The 21797-nt window shown below is 39.7% G+C and overlaps 3 protein-coding genes across 8 annotated transcripts; 2 read left to right on the top strand and 1 right to left on the bottom strand.

Annotated features, from left to right (window-relative positions):
* Positions 1-26: 26 nt before the first annotated feature.
* LOC130171754 (potassium-transporting ATPase subunit beta-like) lies at positions 27-3449 on the top strand. Its single transcript, XM_056379918.1, has 7 exons — positions 27-331; positions 1427-1555; positions 1658-1771; positions 1854-2059; positions 2193-2255; positions 2635-2727; positions 2920-3449. Exons 1-7 carry the CDS (start codon positions 220-222, stop codon positions 3076-3078), a joined length of 876 nt encoding a protein of 291 aa, XP_056235893.1. The 5' UTR covers positions 27-219; the 3' UTR covers positions 3079-3449.
* A 533-nt stretch (positions 3450-3982) lies between these two features.
* On the bottom strand, positions 3983-13994 carry tmco3 (transmembrane and coiled-coil domains 3). 3 transcript variants are annotated; one of them, XM_056379429.1, is made up of 15 exons: positions 13855-13994; positions 12738-12889; positions 11759-12060; positions 10719-10886; positions 10186-10365; positions 9715-9915; positions 9497-9625; positions 9286-9378; positions 8379-8565; positions 7887-8004; positions 7478-7673; positions 7222-7372; positions 7026-7105; positions 6794-6943; positions 3983-5584 (listed from the first exon to the last, which is right to left on the bottom strand). In XM_056379429.1, the coding sequence occupies exons 3-15, from the start codon at positions 12014-12016 to the stop codon at positions 5471-5473; spliced, it is 2025 nt and encodes a 674-aa protein (XP_056235404.1). In that variant the 5' UTR covers positions 12017-12060; positions 12738-12889; positions 13855-13994; the 3' UTR covers positions 3983-5470. The 3 variants fall into 3 exon arrangements, with proteins under 3 accessions (XP_056235404.1, XP_056235480.1, XP_056235563.1); XM_056379505.1 differs by having other exon boundaries at positions 12756-12889; XM_056379588.1 differs by having other exon boundaries at positions 12738-12886; positions 13855-13993.
* Positions 13992-21755, top strand: dcun1d2b (DCN1, defective in cullin neddylation 1, domain containing 2b). 4 transcript variants are annotated; one of them, XM_056380142.1, is made up of 7 exons: positions 13992-14121; positions 16108-16324; positions 16417-16585; positions 16901-17031; positions 17183-17265; positions 17504-17600; positions 18692-21755. In XM_056380142.1, exons 2-7 carry the CDS (start codon positions 16150-16152, stop codon positions 18769-18771), a joined length of 735 nt encoding a protein of 244 aa, XP_056236117.1. In that variant the 5' UTR covers positions 13992-14121; positions 16108-16149; the 3' UTR covers positions 18772-21755. The 4 variants fall into 4 exon arrangements, with proteins under 4 accessions (XP_056236117.1, XP_056236029.1, XP_056236292.1 ...); XM_056380054.1 differs by lacking the exon at positions 13992-14121 and adding an exon at positions 14886-15016; XM_056380317.1 differs by lacking the exon at positions 13992-14121 and adding an exon at positions 15042-15197.
* Positions 21756-21797: the final 42 nt, after the last annotated feature.

The raw sequence follows: 21797 nt of genomic DNA, 5'->3' as shown, positions 1-21797 counted from the left end.
GTTTTAGCTTTTACTGTGAAAGACAACGAGACAGGGGACAAGACATACGGCAGACACCTGAAAGGGCCTCGAAATCTTTGGGGAGGGAAAGGAGAGAGGATAAAACAAATATTACAGTTTGTATCTCGACTGAGGGAAGGAATAAGAGAAGTAAAAGGTAGAGTTAAGTAGAGGGAAAAAAAGGTCTGCTGTGGATCCTGGTCAGAACAGAGCTTCATCATGGCCACCTTGAAGGAGAAGAGGACCTGTGGGCAACGATGTGAAGACTTTGGCCGTTTTATCTGGAACTCCGACAATGGGACGCTCATGGGGAGAACGCCAGAGAAATGGGGTAGGAATAAAATAATAGCTTCATTAACCTCTCTTATGCAAGAAGGGGTAGCAGAAACACCTTTTAAATTAAGTACAATTGCTCTGTGTTAAATACAGGGATTATGATTTCAGGCATTTCATTCACTACTGATGAGGGTTTACTTGTGACAAGTGTTCCTGCAGTGTAGTTTTGTTGTTTGACATATGTTGTCTGATCTTTGTCCCTTTACCTTATTGCATTTAGGCAACAGCTATCTGACCAGCAATGACTGAGAAATACTTTACCAGTACTTTTCCTGACAATACGTTTATTTTGTCCACCTGGAAGATTAACCATTACAACACCCCATGTTTCTCCAATATTTAAATTGAGGAACTACAAAGATTTGCAAAGTTAAAGGATAGATTCCTTGAGTATTGAGATGCCCTCATGTAACATCGATTAAGTTATAGATCTTTGTGGTTAATTCTTCTGTCCATTCTGGGCCTAAAGTCGTTCAACATTCATTCATTGTAAAATTCATCTTAAATCAAGTGGGTATTACATCGGAGTCATGGCCAACATGAACAGGAACAAGGATTGCAGAGACCTGTGACCTTTAAGTCAGTTTACTCAAGAGAAATATTTCTTGAAAAAGTATCACATTTATTTATTACATAAGAAATGTGTGTATGTTCTGAAAGACAAACACACGTGAGCTCAGCCGCACATAATGTACTTGTATGTACCACTGTGTGTGACTTTTTCTGTCCTTTTAATATCACCACAGTGAAGTGTATGTTTGCAGCATGTGGACAGGGAGAGATAAGCCTGCTGTCGTGAGATAAGCTTCAGTTTTGTTTTGTTTGATCTTACAATCAGATTAAATTCAGCTCATATTCGACAAAGGACACGTTGACCTCTTGAAGATACAGCCTACCTTTGTAACCACACTCAAAACTATTTTGCACAGTCAAGTATGAAAACATCCGCAACAACTATCAAAAAAAGCTCTAAAATGAGACATTTTAAAATCATCTTGAACAAAGAGAGGCAACGCACCCATTAACATGTAACCCCGATGATATGCTTTCAAAAACAAAACAACTATGTATCAATCTCTCTCCTTCACAGTGTACATCAGTCTGTATTATGTGGCCTTCTACGTGGTGATGACTTCCCTCTTTTCTTTGGCCATCTATGTGCTCATGTACACCCTGTGTCCATACGCCCCTGACTACCAAGACCGGCTAAAATCTCCGGGTAAAACAACAACAACAACAACAACAACAACGACAAGGAGTTAAGACAATAATAAACTAAAACCTCAGCGCTTCTTAACCAGCTGTCTGTTTGCTCCTTCAGGGGTGATGGTGTGGCCGGACACTTATGGAGAGGAGGTTATTGACATCAGCTACAACACATCAGACAAGAAAAGCTGGATGAAGATGTCCAACATCCTTCATGACTTCCTGAAGCGTTAGTATTTATTTGGTGGACAATTGCCTAATATTTAACATGGTGAAAAAGGCATTTAAATCTTTGTTTCTCTCTCCTTCAGCCTACAATGACACCAAGCAGCTTGAATGTAACACACACAACTGTACTAAGGGAAAGTACTTCATCCAGAAAACCTTCTCTGCCCCTGACCACACGAAGTGGGCATGTCCCTTCACGCAAAGCATGCTGGGAGCCTGCTCAGGACTTGAGGACCCGACCTTTGGCTACAACTGCAGCATGCCTTGTGTCATCATTAAGATGAACAGGGTATGTTTTACTAATAAACATCCTTCTGAGCCCTTCAGGGAAAACTTGGATTTTGCAGTACATAAAAAAAAAAAAAAAGAAATCACATTCAATAACCTTGACAGAAGGTAAATGTTCTGTTTTGTCTCTGCAGGTCATTGACTTTTTCCCTACTAATCAAACTGACCTTCCCCCATATGTCAACTGCACCATACTGGTGAGTGACGGCTGCATAAACTGATTTCAACAGGATGCATTGAAGAAAATGAGTGAAGTTCTACGTGTTATTTAAAAGGGTACTCCAGCAATTTAGGAGAATAATCACAGAAGGAATAATCACAATCGGGACAATGATTAGCTGACTTTTAGTCCCAGTATGGGTCAAGCTCCAATAACACTGGATCCTACATTTCCCATAATGCAACTCTTTTCATTAGAACCTCTCTATCTAGTGAACATCCGTGTCTTTCAACCCCAGTTTGTAACCTGTAAACCTGCTTTATAAATGTTTAAACTCCAAACTAAGCATTTTTTATGTGTAAAATCAGTTGAGTGCCACTTTAAACATGACATGTTTTATCTGTGTTTTTCTAAAGGAGGGACACAACAATGTGGCCAAAATTGATTATTTCCCTGAAAGGGGAATTATGGATCTCTCTTACTTCCCATACTATGGAAATCTGGCGCAGGTAAGCAAGAAAACCAGGAGTCTGTATCAAGATGCAGTATGTTAATGTAATTGAAATGTCCTCTATAAAAGTAAGGCTAGATTATCTTTAGTCTACCCTCCATTTTAAAAATGAAAATCAACATGTTATCCTAGAAAAATTAAACATTCATAACAGTAACCAACAATCTGCTTCCTTCCTCCGTTTCCACAGCCTACTTATGTCAACCCATTGGTGGGTGTTCGGTTCAGCCTGGTCGGAGAGAAGCACGCCAAGATCCAGTGCAGAGTGGTCGCCGACAAGATTAGCTACGAAAACTACTACGACCCCTACGAAGGAAAAGTCACCTTCTACCTCAAAGCCATGAAATGAGAAACACAACAGAAGATATTAAAGATATCCCATAATCATGTCAGAATCAAAGACAGAGCAGGCTTCCACAGATTAATAGTGATTCTGTTTATTTAACAACCTTCAAACTACGTGTGTTCAACTTAACCCAACAGTATAGGCCCACTTAAATCTCTGTGCTGTGTGCTGCTTTTATAAACTTGATTTGTCTGAGTGATTCATGAACTTCTTTATATTCAGTTTTAGATTTTCCCATGAAATACAGTAAAATCTATAAATCTGATGGACCTGTGAGAAAAACCTGTTGAGCAATTATGTTCTAAGAAGGCCTTGACAAATGTATTTAAATGAAATAATAAAGTTTCTAAATAAAAAAAATCATTCCAATTTCAGTTTGGTCTCATAAAGTATTTAAACAAAGTTAAAGCTCAAGCTGTAAGGATGATTTATTTTTTAGTTTGTATAAGATAAATAAGCAAAACTATCAGTTATGAAAAATAAAGCAGTATACCTCTAAAAAAAAAAATCTACTCACAAAATCTCCGTAGAGTATTTGTACCGTCACTAATAGGATGATGATGGTGAGAAGGTTTCTCATAAATCTGCTGACTGCAGAGTTTGTGGGTTATCAGCTTACAAAGCACAGTGCATAGTATACACACACACGCACACGTGGAGGTGTGCGTTGTCCACTGCTGATATTCACACCGTCATTAGATGGAGTTTCTTTGACTTTGAAATCTCGGAAGCCAGATGCTTTTTTCTTGAAAAAGATTATCGTGCAGGATGATGAGATTAATATTTGATCACATGGATTCTCACATATAAACCTGATGATTCACCGGCTTCTCCTCTGGTTTCAGTGCAGAGGGTATGAAGAGGGAAGATAAGTGCATTCCAACGTCAGAGTAAATGTAAAAGTAAATACTTTTTTATGGTATTATTTTTAATAAATAAAGTAATTAAATCAACAAAAAATAAAAAATACATGAACGTTTTAATTGAAACAGCATTTCTTTGTGTCTACGAGCGACACTCATGGCCACCAACACACATATGTAAACTCTCTGTTAACCAACTGTAGGAAAATATCTGAAACCAATATTAAACTTAAGTGATACAGTAATATGTGGCCGAGTTACACACATTTACATTGCACATTATGAATTATTAAACGTTTACAGCATGAGATGCCACAGAAGTGCTCTCACAGTGAGATGACACTTTTCTTTCTCCTGCTGCGGACAAGTGTTGAGCAGGCACATAACTTTGACATTCAGTGGTAACTAGTGCAGGATTTCTCTTTAAATGTAAAGAATAATTTATCTATATTTGAGTATTTTCATTTGTTTTTGTGAGCTGCTGCCTAATATTGTATTTCTACATCTACATTCCTTAGTTTTCTACTGATGTGTAATGTATCATGGTTTTTGACAAGAAATGGGAGATTTATTAGGATAATTATTGTAGTTTTTGGGTAACACAAGAATGTGTTATCACACCTAAATACACAGTAATACAATGATCAGAATAAACTACACATACCATCCATTAAATACAGTAGGAAAAGGGTTTGCCCTTCAATCAGAAGCACAATCTGCCATAAAAAAGCAGATTTACAAAAGCTAAATGTCAGATGTAGTAATGTCAAATATAGGAAAGATGGAGGTCATTTCAATGATATAAAAGTGATTTCCTATTATGTACTCATACATTAAAAGAAAAAGATTTGAGGCCTCAGATTTGGTCCGTGTGATCGCTACAAGGAATAGGCAAACTTGAGGTTCGAAGTGCAGACATGAATTAGCGTCAACAGAAAAAAAACAACAGAAATAGTGAAGAGGGAAACTTTTTTCTTTGTTTCCCTTTTTGGTGCACGCACACCTTTAACAGCATCAGAGCTGGAAGGATATCCAGTCTTCTGTGCTTATCCACTAAACTGTGAAGCAGGTATGTTTTCCCATCAAGTCACAGATACTGACTTCAAGATTTGTTGACTGCAGAGTGAAAGTGTTCGGTAATATAACCCTATATTACTATTTTAGTGTGTGTTATACAGTCTTTATACAGTAAATTATATTTATAGTAACTAATGTATATGTTACACTGCTCCAGGTACATGCTTGGAGAAAATATCCCTTATAACAATCTGATGGAGGCATTTTTCAATAATCTCAAGTGAAACTGTAGCTGAAGATGATGATTTCCTCCCCTAAAAAGGAGTGGATTGAATTTGTTGAATAAAGAAGAAGAAAGAAGAGGAGAAACATTTGGTCCAACAGGCCACCTCGTGTTGTTGTGTGCGAGTTTCTGAATGGACAAATAAGACTTAACTTCTGCTCCTTGTGACGTCGCTGCCGGCTGTGTAAGAGTCACTGTATGCGGGACCCTTTCGGCCCTGAAGTCAGTCTGGTCATGGGACCGTTTTGTGTTCGGCCCGGGGAACCCATCTGTGTGTGGTGACTCTCCACAGCACCGGAGCCAGCAGCAAACTGAGAGTAGTGACACTGAGAACCAGCAGGTACACCTGAGCACAGAGAGGAACATAAAGAATAAAGACAGAGGACACAATTATGTGTTAATACTGTTTAATAAATCAATTTGCTGAACTTAACCACTGACAGCAACCCTGTACCCGTACAATAATCATGACATTTAAACAACAAACTTTATTTAACAGTGACCCCTCAATAAGCACATTAATAACAGAGGAAAAGTTCAATAGTTTAAAGGGTTAATTCACCCAAAACAAATTTGATATTGATAGCTGTGTAGCTAGATACCACTAGGTTTTGATTGTTTCATTAAATTTGTCAATAATTGCTCTGTGGCCTGGTGGTTCCTCTCAGAGTTTCTGGTCCGCAGGCGGCTTTTTCTCTTTGGAGGACCAAGAAATAGATTTTTTTACTTATAGAACTCAAAATGGATCAAACTCCAACTGAACCAGTTTTTGAAGCGGGATCACTGATGTAGACAAGAATGATCTGCTGGTTGTCATTTTATGGTACTTGTATTGCATCATTGTTTGTGAATTGTTTGTCTGGTGCTGTTCTGTATGTATTTTAAAGGCCCATATAGGGACGGGCATTGTTCAGGTTCAGAATACTTTATTAATCACAGAAGGGCAATTCATTTCTACAATCTAATCCATCCATACATTGTTTAGTGTAACAGAGACAGAGGATACAATTATTGGTTATTATTTATTTATTATTTAATTTCATTTTTTGTAAATCAATTTGCTGAACACAATCACCAATACTTAGCTCTGTTTAGCGTAACCTATAAGTGTCATGGTATGCAGAATTGGTTCATGCTACTGTATATTCTTGTATATACACAAACATTAAAATAATCCTTACAGTTGTAAATTGTACACTTGTACATTATTTTAAAAATAATATATATTTCGGGTTTTTGAAGCAATGACAATGTAATCTTGGGCTCTCAGAACTTGAGATCACATTTCACCACATTTCTTTGGCATTTTAAAGACTAATCAATTAATTGATTAATCAAAGAAACAACTGACAGATGAATCAATAATGAAAATAATAGTTAGTTGCTGCCCTAATCTATTTATAGAGCAGCACTTTCCAATACCCAGGGAACAAGGTGCCTCAGCAAATTAAAAAAACAAATGAAAAGACATTAACTCGACCGGAATAAAATAGATATATTAAAATGGACCGGGGCAAAATAAGTGTCACCCCTTGTATCACAGCTCGTCACTGACCTCTCTGGAGATGATGCCAGCTCGACGTGCACGGCTGCCCAAGACGAAGGAGAATTCGCTGACCTGCGCAAGGCCAGCTGAGACGATCCACCGTATGTGTCGAGAGCCTGGAGGCAAGATCGCCGACAACACCAGTACAGCCATGACGAACTAGAAGGAAAGAGGAGGGAATGAGAGTGTTTCAGAGGTGACCTGGAGAAGGAAAAGAGCAAAAGCGAGAAAAGTGCGGTACCTTCATAATGACGAGCGTGAATGTTAGCACCAGCAGGATGGTGAGTTCATACAGCACAAATGTCGGGAACACGTGAAGACCTGCAGCATCACAAAAACACACACAATGAGCCAGTAAAGCCTCAATGTAGATGGAACAAAAGCGTAACATGATAACAAAGTTGAGATGTGTCAGAAATTATCATGTTGGCTCTGACCAATAGAGGCAAAGAAGATGATGGCGAGGAAATCTCTGATTGGCTCAATGCACCCCATGACCTCTGTGGTGACCATGTGACCCTGTGTGGACAGCAAAGCTCCAGCCAGGAAACAGCCCAGCTCCATGGAAACATCCAGAAACTCAGTTACCTAGCAATCACATCAAGAAGAGGAAAATCAACACAGCTTCCTCATTAAAAAAAACATCAGACATTTGTAAAAATGAATTCAAAACATTCAAAGAAAAGAGCATACCGTCAGCATAAAAAAGACAAAAGCTGCCATCCCCAGAACCAGGATCTCCTTGTTGCCTTTGCTCTCAGCATGCAGCTTCTTGTAATAGGGACCAATCAGGAATGATTTGAGTAACAAACAAAGCAGCAGCACAGCAGCCAGAGACGCCAGGACCTGGGCCAGGAGATACAGCACACGCAGACTTCCAAACAGGAAGCTGTAGTGCACAGAGGGAACAACAGATTCACAAAGCTCTCTGTGTGTGTGTGTGTGTGTGTGTGTGTGTGTGTCTGCGTGTGTGTGTGTGTGTGTGTGTGTGTGTCTGCGTGTGTGTCTGCGTGTGTGTCTGCGTGTGTGTGTGTGTGTGTGTGTGTGTGTGTGTGTCTCTTGAGGGGAGAGGACACAAGCAAGAACAAAAAGGCTAACTGACCTGTCCAAGTCTCCACTCTGTGCCTGGATCAGAGTTGGCATGACAGCAATGAAGAGGCCGAGCTGAACATCTTGCATCACTAACATCCCAAGAAGAACACTGCTGTAGTCCAGGTCACCTGTGTCTCACACACACATACACACACACAAACACACACACACACACACGCACACACACACACACACACACAATCATGTGAGCCACCATCTTGTTCTTCATATGCCTCCACGCCAGCTCTATTTACTCCCATTGCTGCAGAGAAGCTGTAACTTAACCAATTTCCCGATCCCTGAAAAAAGCCTTTGTATATGACATTTGCACTCCATCTTCAGTTTTTGGTCACCTAAGCTTTATTTACATCAGGCATCCACCGCTTGCCTACGTTTATTCACTGGACCTGAACTGTTCAGATTTAAAAAAAAAAAAAAAAAAAAAACACCTTAGATCAGTGGTTTGTGTTCATAACGTACACAGACAGACACACCAGCGTACCTTCCTTGTCCCCCCTGCTTCCTCCTGCAAGGAAGCGGGACACCAGTGGAGTGCTGGACAGGGAGAGACAAGTGGAGATGAAGACAGTCTGGGTTGGGCGGATACGCAAGACTTGTCCCCACAACAAACCGGCCCCAACCATCAGCAGACTCAAGTAGCAAGACCCTTGAACAGATGTCTTCCATACCTACACACACAAAAACATGCACATCAGAACACTTTAAAGTGATAAGTAACTATAAGCAGCGACACTATACTTACTTAAAACTAGGAAAAATCAAACGGAAGAAAAGGCTCACTGACCAAAACATTCAGGGACAAGGTGCTTTTTCAGGTAACCTTTACTACGATACCCATATATACTAATTTCCAGGGAAAGTAACTTCACAAAACAATGACAAGACGTCATTTGTTTTCATTTTTGTGTCTCTAGAAACAGTTATCTCTTTGTGTCTGTTTGATTGTCTTTCCAACAAGATATATTGATAGTTGACTCTGACCCAGGGTCCCTTAAACCATGGATCCTCTAGGCCAGAGCCCAGTACGCCCATTCAGCAATCCATCCATGCCATAACGTGAGTATTAAGATTATTCAACACAACATGCTACCTTACAATCTGACTCTGGTTTTTAAAGAGTCTAAAAGCCTCAGTAACTCAATGCTTCTACACAAATCACTGTATCTCCTGGTTTAAGAACAGCTCTTGCAGATTTTGCAGCTCCTTACCGTTTTTTGTCACTAATCTTTAGTCTAAGTCAAGTCTGAGAACATTTCATTTGGTATACCCATAGGGCATGCCATGAGTGCAAGCTGCTAACTTGTTATGTATAGCCTGACAGTGACTTGCAAGATGGAATGGACATTATTGTACAATTTTAATCCTAAATTCAAATCCCTCTCGTTTACCTTTCGAAGGCGCTCAGGTGAGAACTCCAACCCCACCACGAAGAGAGTGAAGAACACACCCAACTCCCCGAGAGTCTCCACCTGGACCATAGACTGCCACACACAGAGAGAGAGACATTGATATGAAAAACTATCACAAACATAAATTAAAAATTGTGTCGTCTTTTAAGTCTGATCTGACATGCAGACACTGCACACACACTGCACACACCTTGATGCTGTTGAGACCAGAGGGACCAAGCAGGACCCCACAGATGATGTATCCAAACATTGGAGGAAGACCGACTAGAGTGCAAATCCAGCCACAAGGTAGGGACAACATCACCACCGACACCAGGTCCTGCACATACACATATCATTAAGTAATCAATCAAATAAATACAGAGATTCCACTTCTTATCTTGCCTGGATAAAATAGGAGTAACTGACCTTGATGAAGTGATGGTCTGCTCTCGGCATGGTGGAGTCTCGTGGTTTAGTCAGAACATACTGGTTGTTCTGCGAGTCAATGAGCATGCTCAGTCCCAGGTCATCCTCCACTTCCTTCTGCCTGGATTTGTTCTTCCTCTTCCCTCCGTTGTCCTCATCTTCCTCCACTCTCAACACTGCCTCTACATTCACTCCTTTCATCTACACAACAAACCAGAGTATGGAAGGAGGCAACTTGATGCTTTGCTGATCTAATTTGTATTCCTGCAATCTTGAAATTTCTTACAGTTGGACTTGGAAATACATTGCTTTTGATGTGTGATGCATTAAGGGTCAGCTTCTAAAAATACATGCAGGGGACCAATTCTAAATTACTCAAACTTTTGTGCTGGTTCAAGCATCTGCACTATTAAATTTCCAAATGTAAAATAATCTTATTTAAAGATTATGCAAATGTCTTTGTTTGCTGACCTGTTTGTTGTTGTCAAAGGCGTGCTCCTCGATCTCCTCCTCTAACCGGTCTGCTGCCTTTCTGACGTCCTCCAGGATTTCATCCAGCATGGACAGAGTCTTGTTCTGGGCTAAAGCGCTCTTCACAGCTTCCTGCTGGTGCTTCTCAGCAGCCACCAGCTCCACATACTCTTGCTCCTCCTGAAGCGTGAGAACAATGCCCAACAGAAAAAATTTCATTAGCAAGTATGTATACATACATGTTAACAGAGATGCATGTAACGGCATACACACTTGAAATCAGCATCATAATATCTGTCTGATACTGTCCCAGATCGCAATATGACAATATTTTATAATAATAAATAATAATAATAATAATATTTTCTAAAGATTTGCTGCCTCTATGTGTTTTATATAGTCTTATATTTAATATTTTTGAGTTTTTTCAACTGCATGTTACTCATCAGAAACTATCAGAAACACCAACACCATGAATCAGTCCCTCTCTTGCACTCTGATGTAGTATCTACTGCTGACCACAATGCCCTCACCTTTATGGCTGCCTCCCTGAGGGCCTCCAGTCTCTGTCTGCTGCTCTCCTTCATGTTGACCACGTCCCTGTAGTCTCCCTGCAGCGCCCTCTGCAGGCTGTGCACCGCCTGGAACACCAGGTGTTCACTCTCATTCAGCTCCTTCTGGAAAACCTCCAGGGTGTGAACCTGAATGCAGATAGAGACACCTGTCAGTCATTAAGCTGTAAAGTATCTAACTTAAACCCCCGTACATGGTCTTTACTTAGAAATACTTGATGAGATCACTTAACATGTCTGCATCAGTAATTTAACATAATAAATAGGACAATATTGATCCAGATGACACAAGTTAAAACAGGAAGAAAGATCATGACTCTGAGATAAATATTCCATTCGATCTTGCTTGAAAGGTTTTATATTGATTTAATATGAAATGATTTAACCTGCCTAGTGTCTGGCCATTACATAATCTAGGTGAAACAATTAATCAATTAATTGATTACTCAACTGAAAGAAAATGAATCGGCAACAATTTTGAACATTAATTTATCATTTAAGTCACTAATCAAGCAAAAATGCCAAATACTATCTTAGAACACTATCTAGAATTTGCTGCTTTTTTTCTGTTTTGTATTTAGAAATTTAAAATCTTTTGTTTTTGAGCTGCTGGTCATACACAACAAACAACCGGAAAACATCAAAAGAGAGGCTCTGGGAAACTGTGACAGGCATTTTACACTATTTTCTGACATTTTGCATGATGAAAATAATCATTAGTGTAGCTCTAATCTAACCAGGTCATCTCCTCTGTATATGCGAAAATTGAACCATAAGTATGAAATATGAACTTGTATTGTAGTTGGGTTTTTGTGCGGACAGGAAATGTGTCAGCACACAGTCAGAGACACCACCCTGAAGAGCTGCAGAACTTGTGTCACAAACTATGTCTAGTACCAGGGTGATGGGATATAAAAAATGTACAGCCACTAACACAACACTAAATTCTGCCCCAAACAAAGGGCCATCGCTCCATCTGGTGTTTATTCTCAGTCTGGTACCTGGAAGTGCCTTTCAGGTTCTGAAAGGGCTCGGTCTCTTCCAACAGCATCTGCGGCAGCGGCCAGCTTCTTGACAACCACATTCTTCTGACGCAAGAGACCCACCAGCCGCTTGCAGTTGCTGGCCACCCAGCTGTGCCCCTGTGTGGCCCCCTTGCTCCGATAAAGCTTGATGGCATGCTGGGCCACCTGGTCCTTCTGCAGCACAGCAAGTGCCCCAGCCAGGCCAAGGCACAGCAGCCAACATACAACCTGCATCCAAACCTCTACTTCTGTCTTCACCAGCGTTTGGAGAAAAAAACCTGGGAATGGGAAAAGAGAGAACAAGAGCAAATGAAAAGCTGTTGTTGCTGTTGTCCAAAACCAATCAAAAACACATCAGTGAGCTACACTCTTGCACTGTGTGAGTTGATACAGTGTCCTGAGGCCTCAACAATTGACTAGCTAAAAATAGTCACCAACAAATACACTATTTACTCCTGTTTGAGTCATGTTTGTGAAAACTACAGCTCCCAGCTGTTCTAGAAAAGTATTTAGCTTTTAAAAAACATATTCATATATTTGTAAAATGTATTTCTTGAGTATGAATGAATAGGCATGGGACGATGTGATTTTTCTTTCTTGTGCCATCTCAAGAGAGGGTTTAATCTTAAGGCTGGGTGTGGTTACAGTTGAACAGCTTAAACAACAGCTGTGTTTACACACCTGTGGTCTGTCCTTCTGGCTGCTGTGAGTGGCTAAAAGCACTTGTAGAGCTGTGTTATATGCACGTGGTTTGACTGAGCATGTCACATGTATAGATTCCTGTAGTGCTTACTATTCTGCTTACACCTAATGTAACACAGCATTTCTATCTACACTAAGTCTCAGAACAGTTTCAATTACAGAAACTGCTTCGCTGTCAACAGCGTGCATCATGTGCTTGCTTTACACATTAATTTTATTACACCAGCAAAACGACTGAATGCATTCAACTTACAGCCAAGCTGGTCCGCACCTTTGTGAGCATGAGGCAAACCGAGCGACGTTAACTTTGCAAACTCCTCCTCTGTCCTCCTTCCTACAACTGGACTGCAGCCACTCCGCTACTGTTGCTAGAAATCAATAGCACCACTGTTCGGTGCTTGGCTGCTGAAAAGAACAAGCATACACAGAAATGACCTCAGTTCCTTCAATTTAAAAAAGGTATTAAACATATTTCAACCTTTTAAATTAGAAGGCAGGCACAATTAAACTGAATAACAAAAACTCTATGTTTAATTTAAACAACTCTCCTTAAATTTTCTTTTATTTCTTGTCACCTTTAACAGGCCGCTCTGTGGCTATAGGACTGCAATCATTAATCAATTAATTGATCATAGAAAATTAACAGAAACTATTTGGATAATTGATTAACTGTTCAATCCGTTTTTCGCCTACTGATAAAACAAGACATTTAATGACGTAAGATTGGGCTCAATTATATTGTAATGGGCCTTTATCACTGTTTACTAATGTTTTATGGACTTGATTAATCAAAGAAAATTAGAGCTGCAATAATTGGTTGATTAATCAATAAGTCGATCAAGAGAAAATTAATTAATTTGATAATGAAATAAGCATTTTAGTATTTATTTCATGCAGAAATGTCAAACACTTGCTGTTTCTACCTTCTGAATTAAGTGCTGGTTGTAGCAAAAAAGCATTTCTCTCTGAAATGTAGTGGTGTAGAAGTACAAAGTGCCATTAATGACAATAATCAGATATAGTACAAACTGTTATTAAGTACAGTACTTTAAATATACTCTCCAGCACTGCTCTGCTCTGAGGTTTTGACTGGTTGTCATTTTTGATCACCTAAAGCCTAAAGGTTGTAAATCACAAGCACAAAACAAAACTTGTAAATGCAGCGTAAACAGGAAAAAACCTACAATGAAAATCAAAGAAATCATGACAGCCAAGAGTAACATCACCCAAAGCTGAACACACACCCCAGACAAACCCGGAAATAATTCACTTGTTCAGTATCCCAAAGTCATATTGCTCAATTCTTTTCACTGATCATATCAATGCAAACAGATAAAAGATAATAAATAGAGGAAAAAGGCTGGGACTACCTGCGAAATATGTGAACTGTCCTGGCTCTTTACTCCACTCCACGACTGAAGAAGAGGCAGAAGAAGACGGGAACAATCATGTTGTTGTGCCGCCGCAGCAGCAGCACCACCACCACCACCGACACCCCTCCTCCCCTGCCACATAGCTGAAGTCGATGCAGGCGTTTACCGGTTCACTTGGCGACTAACTTCGTGTTTACTCCGACCTCCGGCCGTCGTTAGCATTATCCGTGCTAGCAGAGCGGAGGCTAACGTTACTACGCCCAGGTAAGCACGACTGGTGTCGATGAAATTTCCTTTTGGAGTTCAGTTTCAGTGTGTGTATATGTGTGTATAAAGTTCAATCTGCTTTCTTGCCTGGAGCTTAAAGTAAAGCAAAGTTAGTCCTCAAATTCCTCGAGCTGTCACACACACACACACACACACACACGTACACACAAACACACAGTGCTAAAATAACACAACGATACAGCTAACACAACTTCGCTAACGTTAGCAAAGAAACACTCCGTTTACGTTCACAGTTTCTCATGGAGACTTGTCATAATGAAACATTAACACAAACCGCAGCTAAAACTGAACAACTGTTGCTTTGTTTTTTTCTGACCATAATCGCGTCGATGTAATTTAGATCCATCTTCAGATTACTTCCTAAACATGTTTATCAGATTTGATATGGGAGTTGTAGTTTTCAGATGTTATGTTTTTCCGCTCGACTGTGTCAAGTGCATTTAAATTTTGACAGCTGTTCTCAGGTTAATTTTACTTTTACACATCAAAGAAGTTGTTTAACACTATAAGGATTGTTTTAAATGACAACAATGCAATTTAAACTTGTCCAACACTTATTTTTCTTGCAGTAAACCTTTATTTATGGTGTGTTGATGCGAAGTAAGTTATACTAGACCTTTTTTTAACGTAGGTGTGTCTCAGTGGAGGCATGTTAATAATAATAAAGTACGTATTTTTGCCGAAACAGTTGTCTCCTAATGCAGATAGCTATTACGCTAAATATATCCTTGACTTAGGGCCTGTGAGAGTGCAGAGCCACAGAACTACAATTCCCATGAACACAGCGCCCTTACAGTAGCGCATTCTTTTCGCGCGTGCGCACCACGGGAAATTGGATATCAAGTTGGGCAAAACAGCGGGTGATAAAATGGTAGGTAAGATTAAAAATGAGAAACCGGGACAGTTCTTTAGCCCCGTTAAACAAGTCTGAAAACCGGTAACGGTTGTCATTTAACGTTATGGCGACACACCGACATCGGGGATCGGAGTGTCCTCAGCCAAGTGTCGCATTGTCAGGGTGATGTGTGTCGGGACTGTGAGGGAGATGGAAGGTCAGTTGCTGGTATTTTGAGAGACCCGGACACTTGCAGCACGTACCTTTCCCTTTTTGGTAGCTCGCCTATGCTGTTGCCCCGGGTCAGGAGAGAGCCTGCAGGATCAAACGCCCCCCCCCCCCCCCCCTTCTCAGGAAAACTGGGTCGCCAAACACTGGCCTGTCACCGTTATTGCTGTTTGATCATCGGGTGGGTCAGGTTCGCAGCTCTGCAAAGACGTGCTATCTTCTCGATGACCGTCAGATTAAATTAACACGTCGCGGTATTTTTGTGAACTAACGGAACCTTGTGGAACTGACAGTGGTTTCGTTTCTCTTTATTCACTTGTACTAATGTATATGCTGTTGCACGCAAGGTATGAGTCTTACTTTTTTAATTCACCGTCATGGCACGTGTTATTTAGGCATAATCCACATGCATTTTTGTATACAGATTAATTAGAGGAGCTAGTTTGCAACCAGGAGACTTCAATGGAAACTGAAGCCTTGCACTCTTATTCAAATGTTCAAAAAGTTTGTGTCAGTGTTGATGTGCAGCCTCAGCTCCACATGCATGTCTCTGGTTCCCATTTACCCAAGGCTGGATAACTTGTCCTAGGGCCCCAGAACCTGATGGGGTCTTGCCCCATAGTTGTCTGTAATGAGCAATTTCATTTATGGTGATATGATTATTTGCCAATTTGTTTCGTAACATGTACCACTAAAGAACAATAAAAAGTAAAAAAAAAAAAAAAAAACGAAGGATTCAGCACTTTTACATTTTCTTGAGGCCATGTGTTGAAATCTTGTGTGGGCCTGTGTCTGTGTGTGTATTTGTATGGAGGCTTAATAGGGGCCCACAGCTTTTTTTTGCCCTCACAGGTTACTCCAGCCCTGTATTTACCTGTGTGTGTGTTCTTGCTCCACAGCACAAGTTGAAGTCATCGCAGAAGGACAAGGTTCGGCAGTTCATGTCCTTCACGCAGGCCGGGGAGAGGACAGCCGTGTACTGCCTGACGCAGAATGACTGGAAACTAGAAGTCGCAACAGACAACTACTTCCAAAACCCAGACCTCTACTACAAAGAATCCATGAAAACCTCAGTGGATCGCAAGAAGCTGGAGCAGCTCTACAACAGATACAAAGGTAAGTGTTTCAAAACTAATGTTAACATCAGCACAGTCTACTTTGTCGTGTCTGTTACACTTGTCCATTGTTTTGCTCACTTTTCTTTGCAGACCCCCAGGATGAGAATAAGATAGGCATTGATGGGATCCAGCAATTCTGTGATGACCTGACCCTGGACCCAGCTAGCATGAGCATACTTGTGGTGGCGTGGAAGTTCAGGGCGGCCACACAGTGCGAGTTCAGCAGAAAGGAGTTCCTGGATGGCATGTCTGAGCTAGGGTGAGCAACAGTAGTTAAAAAAACAGACATTATTGACATTTATTAAGGTGTGTACACAAAATAGTAAGAAGCTGTAAAGGTTTTGTGTATAACTGTTTGCTTGTTTCTGTTAGGAAAAAATACCTAATCTCAAATTTTTTAACATTTTCTGTTAAATGAATCCTACAAAAATGTGAAATGTGTGACATACAAACGTACTTGGTTAGAAACCTCAGATTCTCAGGGTCATTTTCTAAGAGCAGTTCACTACTACTCACAATAACAGGATTATGGCAGTCTGATGTGTTGTCTGTTTGTCCTCAATGTCTCCTCCAGCTGTGACAGTCCTGAAAAACTCAAGGCAATCCTTCCCAGACTAGAGCAGGAGCTGAAAGACACAGGGAAGTTCAAAGACTTCTACCAGTTTACCTTCAATTTTGCCAAGAACCCTGGCCAGAAAGGTTTAGGTAAGCCAAAGAACTGAGCATGTGGGACGGCCTTTTGGCTTTTACAGATGTTCAGCAAAAAAAATATGCTGCCATTTTCAATGGTTCACTTGTATTTTTATCAAACATATAAAATATTACATCTTAAAGTTTCTTTACTTTATACCCTTAGACCTAGAGATGGCTGTGGCTTACTGGAATCTAGTTCTCACAGGGCGCTTCAAGTTCTTGGATCTCTGGAACAGGTTCCTGCTGGTAAGTGTGGGAATACTTGTTAGATCTGCAATGAGGTTTTGTTTTCTCCATGACATTTTAAGTATCTTTCGTCCACCTCATCCTCGTCCACAATCAATTTACATAAACTTCAACCCCAAAAATTACCACAGAGTTCAAGCAACACCTCTCTGACAGTGTCAACAACAACCATAATAACTTTCATAAAGGTAGTATGTATTATAATGCCATACTTTTCCTGTCACTGCGTCGCATTCAGGAGCATCACAAGCGGTCAATTCCCAAGGACACATGGAACCTCCTCTTGGACTTTGGCAACATGATTGCAGACGACATGTCCAACTATGACGAGGAAGGTGAGCTTATGAAAGACCTCAGGATGAAGACAATCTATGATGAAAGCGCATCAGTGGTCACATTAAAATGCAATCTGATAATTCAGATAATCCTGATTATGTCAGACAATAGCAAACGTTATGTTAATACCTGACACTGATTCACTCAATCAAAGTGACCTGACATGAAGGTGATCTCTAATATGTTAAACTGATATCAGCTTGACTTGGTCTCTCATTTGGATTTAGTTGTGTCACATATTATTGAGGACATTGTAGAGTAAGTGAATGTAATCAAAGTAAATGATCTGCAGTGAAATGCTTTACTTAAGCTGTCATGGTGGAACAGTAACTTATGTCTGTGTTCACATAAACAAGTACATAATTTTCACTGGAGATGTTTGGGACATTGCAACACACAAGCTTCCCATACCTTCATGGTGGAGGTTGTTGGTGCTGCAGATGCTAGCTGTTTTTAATTTGCAGATAATTCAACTAAAAAGATCCTGGAACTGATCATCAGTCAAAGGTAATGCAGTAGAAGACAGTGTTCTATCTTGTTTTAAAGAAGGAAATAAAACGTAGTTTACTGACTTAAAAGGTTCATCATTGACACATGAAATGGTAGTTTGATTTTTTTTGTAAAGTTTTTGTATTCATCATCATAATATAAAAAAGTATAAGGCCTCTACCAGGTAAATTATTGGTGATTATTTATGTGGCTATATTTGTATTATGACATTATTTTTAATCTTGGAAAGCATTAAAACTCAGTTTAATCATAATTTATTTGCTAGATGAGATCAGTTTATATAAATGAAGAAAATAACATTTACTTGTACATACTTTTTGTTCGCTTGTTGTGATCTCTTCAGAAACCAAACCAACACCCCAGTACAAAAACAGTATTGCTGAAAGCACACCTTCGTTCTTTTTTGTTGTTTTCGTGTGCTATATTCCGAGGAAGAACCACAGTAGAATAGAATCGACCTCAGGGCAGCAGGGGTCGTCTGTGAATGATTGGGGATATGGACACTGCTTTGATGAATTAAGTCACCGTATTAGATCACATCTAGATATAACTAATATCCTGTTTTTTCCTCTCTCCTCAGGGGCATGGCCTGTCCTCATAGATGACTTTGTGGAGTTCGCCCGGCCGATTGTGACGGGGAGTAAACGCAACATGACATAGTGTTTGTCCCAGCTTCATGCAGCGGATGGAGTTTGTTTCTCTTCCAATTTTCTTTCCTTTTTTTTTTTTTTTTTTTTTTTTTTTTGAATGAGAATTTTTATACAAATGAGCCAAAAAGAGACTACTTCTCAATAAGCCTGTCTGCAGCTTGTTGTTAAGATTCTTCTTCCAACTGCATAAGATGCCTTGGTTGGGCAGTGACCTGGAAAACCAGCTCAAAGAGGAAAGCAGGAGGGAAATCAACAGGAGAGAGATGATGATGATTTTTGTTGTTTTTTTTTGCTGGCAAGGACAGACTTTGTAATTGCAATATAAAAAATAATGGGTACCCTAAAACTCATGGGCAAATCACCAATGGGTGTGGCTTTGAACTGCTGCTGTGGACTTGGCTCACTAACCTGCACTCTTGGCACAATGAGGAGTGACAGTAAGAGTGAGCTTTCAGCACATGCAGAGGATTAAGTTATAGATGCAGTAGGATGTGGCCTCTTTGTCAATTGTGAATGGAACCGTGGGTTGAAATCTGCATGTTTTTTGTCAGCTGGGTGTGAAGCAGTGCCATGGATTCTGAGGAGGAAAAAAAGTGATCTACATTATTTTCACCTAGATTGCGAATGTGTAGCTCTCTAACAATCATTGAGAGTGGAGAAAATGCGTGCTTGCTTGTTATTGTATGTTTGTATGAGACTGAGTGTGCGTGTGTTTTGGTGGGGGGGAGGGGGGTTAAACATATTGCCTCTTTTACAATACAATGCTAAATATTTTCATTTGGTTTTATTTTATTAATATAAGAAGTGAAGCGACAGTGAAAAGGTTCGGATCCACACTTTGTATTCAGACAGAGTTGGACAGAGCAGCATGCTTTTTGAGCTCAGCACCAGCAAAATCGCTACCATTACAGTTGTAAAATACTGTACTCATAGAAATAACAATAGATTCAATTTTAGAAGAACAAAAATGTATATCTGAGAAAACAGGTGATGACATTTATAATCATTGATTTGAACATAAGCATTTACAGTAGGAGCCTCATTTTTAAAATGCTGTTGCGTTACATTTGTTAGTTTTAGTTTCTTTAGCTTTGCAGTGTGTCAACTGCTGTACACAAAGAGAAACTGACTGGCACATTGACTGTTTTTTTTTTTTTATTATTATCCAGGTGATTATTACTTGCCAACTCTGCAAACTGCACTGAATTACACTTTTGCTGTTGTTTTAGGATTTTATTTTATTTTTTGTATCAGGCAGCACTGTATACAGCTACAGAGCTACTGAGTTTACGTGACAGTAGATTTCACTTACACACTTTTCAAATGAACATCTACATCCCAGCTAAGAGTATTTTAACTGTTTGTTTACACTGCTTGAGGTGTTAGTCTGTTGCTTTTCATGTATTAGCAACTGTAGGGCAATGGTGGCATGTTAAAGTACCACAGAACTACTTAAGATTGTGCTGCCATCTATGGGTGACTGTGCAGTATAGTATTTCTCAATGTACTATAGTCCAGTGCTAGATAGATGTGGTCACAAATATATGAGAAGACCTGACCCAATCCAGCTGCAAGGATAGACATGATCAAAAGACTTGAGCCTTTTAACCCATACAGGTCAGCGCAGCAATGCTTTCCCACCATATAAGATTTATTGTTGCTCTGTAAGTGTAACTATAAACACTAAGCAACTCTGTTTGTGCTGAATGCATCCCCATTCTTGGCTAAAGAGTGTGACAGAAGGTAGAGCTCAGGTACCTGTCGGCTGGCAACAGGCGGCCTCTTATACTTACATCAGTGTTAGCCATGCTTTCTGTTCTAAAGAGTGACGAGCTACGCTGATCTTGTTCTGCCAATTCTTGTTGTCACCATGATAAAACCTTTGCCATGTGAAATAAGGATGGATTATTTCCCTCTCAATGGCTAACTACAGGGGAAATAATGATCTTTTATTAGGTATTATTAAGTTGACAAACTTTCTTCTTATATTTATGTAAACATAAGTTAGTAATATACTATGGTGGTGTTCATGAAAGTGGACTTGAGGCAAATCAGGATGGAAGTTGATCACGATTTCTGTCCCAGAATAAATGCAGATGAGTGGCAAAGAAATCAGCTTCATGATGACTGTAAAACAGTGCAGGAGCTGGTAAATGTGTCATGTTGTTCATCTTTGTAGCTAAACAAGGTAGATATGTGTTGGTTCAATGATATATACGAACTGTCAGTACTGTTAAAGTTGTGTGCAAACCCATCTATGGTGAAGAAAGCGAGATAGTGTGAAAGCTTTTCCCAGTCGATTGTTGTTTGACTGTACGATCTGACGTCGTCTGTGGTTCACAAGCAAGAAAATGTGACATCTGTCAGTATTTAGTACGCTAATATGGTACATTTGAGACATTTTTTATTTGTCAAGTGTGTGGTCAACTGTTTCTAGCCATGCAGATCATTCTTATCAAAACAGTATTATTTCTCCCGGCAAGAAAACAGGTATTTACAGAATTTTATGTTTTGTCACAGAAGTGTACCATAACATTGTTTTCTTTAAAAAAAAAAAAAAAAAAAAAAGTTGTTAATAAAGCATGATGTTTTTAACAGTCTTGTAAAAGATGTACCTCTGTCTACCAAGTACAGCAGTTGACAATATGTTGTTTTGTCAGTAATGAATTGACCTGCCAGATGGTTTAAGATATTGAATGCAAATGTGTTGTGTTGTGCTGAAATCAGTATCCTGACATCAATTATTTTATGAACTCAGTATGAATCACAACATGGCAAATGTTTGCAAGATTGGAGGTGAAATATACAGCTTGATCTTGAGTGCGGGAACCTGTGTGTGATGTGTTTCATCAAACGAAACTCTTCAATCATCTAAAAACAAGGACTTCAGCAACTCTTTTTGTTAGTTTTTATTTACTTTTGAATAATGACTTTGGTTTGGATATCAGTATTTTGTAAAACTGTTCTGATACCACTAAAAGTTCAAAATGATAATATTGAGTTTGTGTTACTATACGATTCTCTATGCAGAAGTTG

Source organism: Seriola aureovittata, chromosome 1 (genome assembly GCF_021018895.1).
Source record: "Seriola aureovittata isolate HTS-2021-v1 ecotype China chromosome 1, ASM2101889v1, whole genome shotgun sequence".
NCBI classification, from domain to species: Eukaryota; Metazoa; Chordata; class Actinopteri; order Carangiformes; family Carangidae; genus Seriola; species Seriola aureovittata.
This window is presented reverse-complemented; position numbering and strand designations above follow the sequence as displayed.